We start from the raw sequence: 4,091 nt of genomic DNA on the forward strand, positions 1-4,091 counted from the left end.
AATAGTAAATCGAAATTAATTCATTTACTATTCATATGAATAGTAAATAAATCGAAATTAATTAATTTACTATTCACATGAAAGCGATAGAAATTATTAATTATAAGTTACATAACATACCCCTGAAGTATTTGAGAAATACAACTTTACGATATTACATAAATCGAATACAATATCCTATTTTGGATTCTTTCAAAAAGAAAAAAATTCACGGAGTAATATAAGGTTCACGGGTGTTTCTAAAAGGTAATATATATTACTCTCTTTTGCAAGTGTGAATTAGATTATTAAATTTTTTGGTCGATACATATAGAAAGAGAGAAAGTAAGAAATGAAATAACAATGTTTCATACGGAGTATTATTTTGGGTTCATAATATTAATCAAATGTTGATTAATTATTACTTGGGTTTGGACTAGCATCCATTGATGTTGTTTGAAGTGTAGTGTGGACTATCCTAAGAGACGGTCATATTTTTGATCGTAGGTTTCTCTCCTTCAATCAGTTTCTTCAAGAAATGTTTCTCTCCTTCAATCAGTTTCTTCAAGAAAGGTATATCGTTTACTCACTTTGTGAATTACATATTTTGACAATTATTAGTGGTGTAACTGGATCTTTGGAATCGTTAATCATGTGCATGTTTCATTAAATAAGTGAAAATTTAATCTTGTTAAATTTTGTTCATAAAATAATAAAAGATTATTATTTTAATTATCCGCTGCGTTAATCTGTTTTGGTAAAAGTACTCACGGTTTTCCATCCATCTCTTTCTATTCCTCTCCTTAATAAAAACTGGAGAACACCAAATAAATTTTATTTCTTTCCAATTCACTTCTGGATTAAAACTCTGAAACAGGCTGAAAGTAAACAACAAAACAACAACAATGAAACAAATCATAAATGTGAGATTTTGAAACCAATCTAAACGAATCAGCCTTTTACCAAATTTAAACCAAACCAGCCTTGTACACAAGCTAATCTAATCCAAACCATCCTTGTACCAAATCAAACCAACCAAATCGGAGCCCAAATCTCTGATGAGATTTTGAAACAGTTGCGCCAGTCGAGAGAGACAACACCCACCGGCAAACCGCAAACGTGTATACTAAAGTTCGTCGAAGATATCTACAAATGTGGAGCCAACCTCCGGCAACCCAAATCCGACGAACCTAAGTCGCCGGAAAAACAAAATCCGGCAAATTCCGACGAAACCGAGCCCGAGATACAAGAAAGAGACATCATCAGAGGAGGTAACATGTAATATATATCAACGATATTGCTAATTGTTTTTAAAATTAAACATTTTTCTTTTTCATTGTGAGATGCTTGGCCAATTTTTACACCATCAGAAGCTTAAGCTTAAGCTTATCAATGTCTGTTCAAACTCCATGCACACAAAAACTATCAAATACCCTCTATCAAAACAACCTCCTGCAAAATTCATCAATCTCTGTTCAACGGGCCAAATCAATGAAGCATTCAGAACATGTAATACATACATATACGCCGATCCATCTCTATACTCCTACCTCATCAAATCATGCATACAAATCAACTCAATCTCACTTGTTCACCAGCTTCATTCTTTGATAATTGTATCCGGGTGTTCTTCCGATAGGTTTGTTACTAACCACTTACTCAATGCTTACTTGAAGTTCGGTCTTTTGGAGAATGCACTCATGTTGTTCGACGTAATGCCTAAGAGAAATATTATGACTTGTAATATTTTGATTGGTGGGTTTGTGCAAAGTGGGGAGTTGGATAAAGCGGTTAAAGTGTTTGATGAAATGCCTGAGAGAAATCTTGAGACTTGGAATGCTATGATTGCGGGGTTGACTGACTTTGAATGTAACGAGGAAGCTTTGAGACGTTTATCTGAAATGCTCGGATTGGGTTTTTTACCGGATGAATTTACACTTGGTAGCGTTCTTCGAGGTTGTGCTGGGTTAAAAAGCTTAATTGCAGGCCAACAGGTTCACGCATATGTAGTGAAATCAGGGGTTGAAATCAATGTTATTGTTGGAAGTTCACTTTCTAACATGTACATTAAGTCTGGAAGTTTAGTACAAGGAGTAAAAGTGATTAAATCCATGCCTATTCATAGTGTGGCTGTTTATAATACACTTATTGCAGGTAGAGCTCAAACTGGATGTAATGAAGAAGCTTTAAATTTGTATTACTTAATGAAACTGTCTGGATTCAGACCTGATAAAATCACTTTTGTGACTGTGCTCAGTTCATGTTCTCAGTTAGCAACACGTGGACAAGGTCAACAGATTCATGCAGAAGCAATAAAGTCCGGGTCAACTTCATCACTTTCTGTCCTTAGTTCATTGGTTAGCATGTATTCAAAATGTGGATGTTTAGAAGATTCTTTAAAAGCATTTTCTGAAACTAAAATTCCCGATGTTGTAGTATGGAGTTCGATGATTTCTGCGTATGGATTTCATGGTATGGGAAAGGAAGCCATTGAGTTATTTAATCAAATGGAAATAGAAAAGTTAGAAGCGAATGATATTACTTTTGTAAATTTACTTTATGCTTGTAGTCATTGTGGATTAAAAGATGAGGGGATTAAGATATTTAGTTTGATGACAGATAAATATAATTTGCAACCTCAATTAAAGCATTACACTTGTTTAGTTGATCTCCTTGGGCGTTCGGGTCGTTTGGAGGAAGCCGAATCTGTTATTAGATCTATGCCCGTGAACGTGAAGGCAGATTCTATAATATGGAAAACTTTACTATCTGCTTGCAGACTGCATAAAAATGCTGACGTGGCGAAAAGAATAGCTGAAGAAGTTATTCGTATGGATCCTCATGACTCAGCATCATATGTTCTACTTTCTAACGTGCAAGCTTCTGCTAAACAATGGCAAAATGTGTCTAATTTTAGGAAGGCAATGAGGGATATGAGGGTAAAAAAGGAACCAGGTGTAAGCTGGTTTGAGATGAAGAGCGAGGTTCATCAGTTTTGTATGAACGATAAATCACATCCCGATTATGAAAACATTGTTCTGTATTTAAAAAAGTTGATGGAAGAGTTGAAATTGTCGGGTTATAAGCCTGATTACGGGTCAATTTTGCATGATATGGATGTTGAAGAAAAGGAAGATGATTTGGCCCACCATAGTGAGAAGTTAGCTATTGCATTTGCTTTAATGAACACCGCAGATGGTTTTCCAATTATTATAATGAAGAATTTACGTGTGTGCAATGATTGTCATGTGGCGATGAAGTATATATCTGCACTCAAGAATCGGGAGATTATTGTGCGTGATGCTAGTAGATTTCATCATTTCAAACAAGGCCAATGTTCTTGTAGAGACTATTGGTAACATAATGTTGTTAAGGTATAATTAAAAACCTTAAACCTTCCATTTTTGACTAAGGAGTAAGCTCACCTGTTTCATCTTTTATGCGAATATTAAATACTATAGGTTCAATTTTTTGTATGATATCTACCTTGTATACTATCCTAATATTAGTGTATTTCAAGCTAATACTTTAATTATAACTGGTAATAACAAAAGTCCATAAAAGGTGATAACTTTGTGTAACTAAGAAGCTGAACTTCAACACATAACTAGAATCATTCAACGATACATTTACTATGACTTTTATAAAAAAACTTTGAAATAGAGGTGTAAACTGGGTAACAAGTCATCGTTTAAGAGGCGTTACACATTCAAAATATGCGTTGGGTAACTTTTGACCCATTTGAAAATGACAACCTAACTCGACCCATGTTTAAGTAAATGGGTCAAAATTGCCACTTGTTAATTTTGAGTTATTTACTTACGCATGGGTCGAGTTGGGTTAAGTTGAGAAAACTTCTAGACAATCAATCTCTCATGTATCTTGTAATTAATCCCTTTATATACTAAACCCCTCGCGGGATTTAGTCATTCCAGTTTTGGTGAGTAACAATTGTTTTGTCCCTTTTTGTCTTTGTTCACTTTGTTGTTCATGCCTAATTCTGGTGGTTTGTTGCGATTACAAAGAGGAATTCCTCATTTAAAGAATAGGCAAGAATGGTAGTTTGTTGTCAATCTTACTATAAAATAAGAATTAGGGTTATAATCGTTTGA

The 4,091-nt window shown here is 34.4% G+C and overlaps 1 protein-coding gene across 1 annotated transcript; it reads left to right on the plus strand.

Annotated features, from left to right (window-relative positions):
- The first annotated feature begins 1,337 nt into the window (after positions 1-1,337).
- Positions 1,338-3,384, plus strand: LOC139897145 (pentatricopeptide repeat-containing protein At2g41080-like). The gene has a single exon (XM_071879802.1). It carries the CDS (start codon positions 1,389-1,391, stop codon positions 3,336-3,338), a length of 1,950 nt encoding a protein of 649 aa, XP_071735903.1. The 5' UTR covers positions 1,338-1,388; the 3' UTR covers positions 3,339-3,384.
- The last annotated feature ends 707 nt before the right edge of the window (positions 3,385-4,091 follow it).

Source organism: Rutidosis leptorrhynchoides, chromosome 3 (genome assembly GCF_046630445.1).
Source record: "Rutidosis leptorrhynchoides isolate AG116_Rl617_1_P2 chromosome 3, CSIRO_AGI_Rlap_v1, whole genome shotgun sequence".
Lineage (NCBI taxonomy): Eukaryota > Viridiplantae > Streptophyta > Magnoliopsida > Asterales > Asteraceae > Rutidosis > Rutidosis leptorrhynchoides.

Bases quoted from the DNA above. Each gene is read 5' to 3' on its own strand.
- LOC139897145 (XM_071879802.1), top strand. From the start codon at position 1,389: ATGCACACAAAAACTATCAAATACCCTCTATCAAAACAACCTCCTGCA.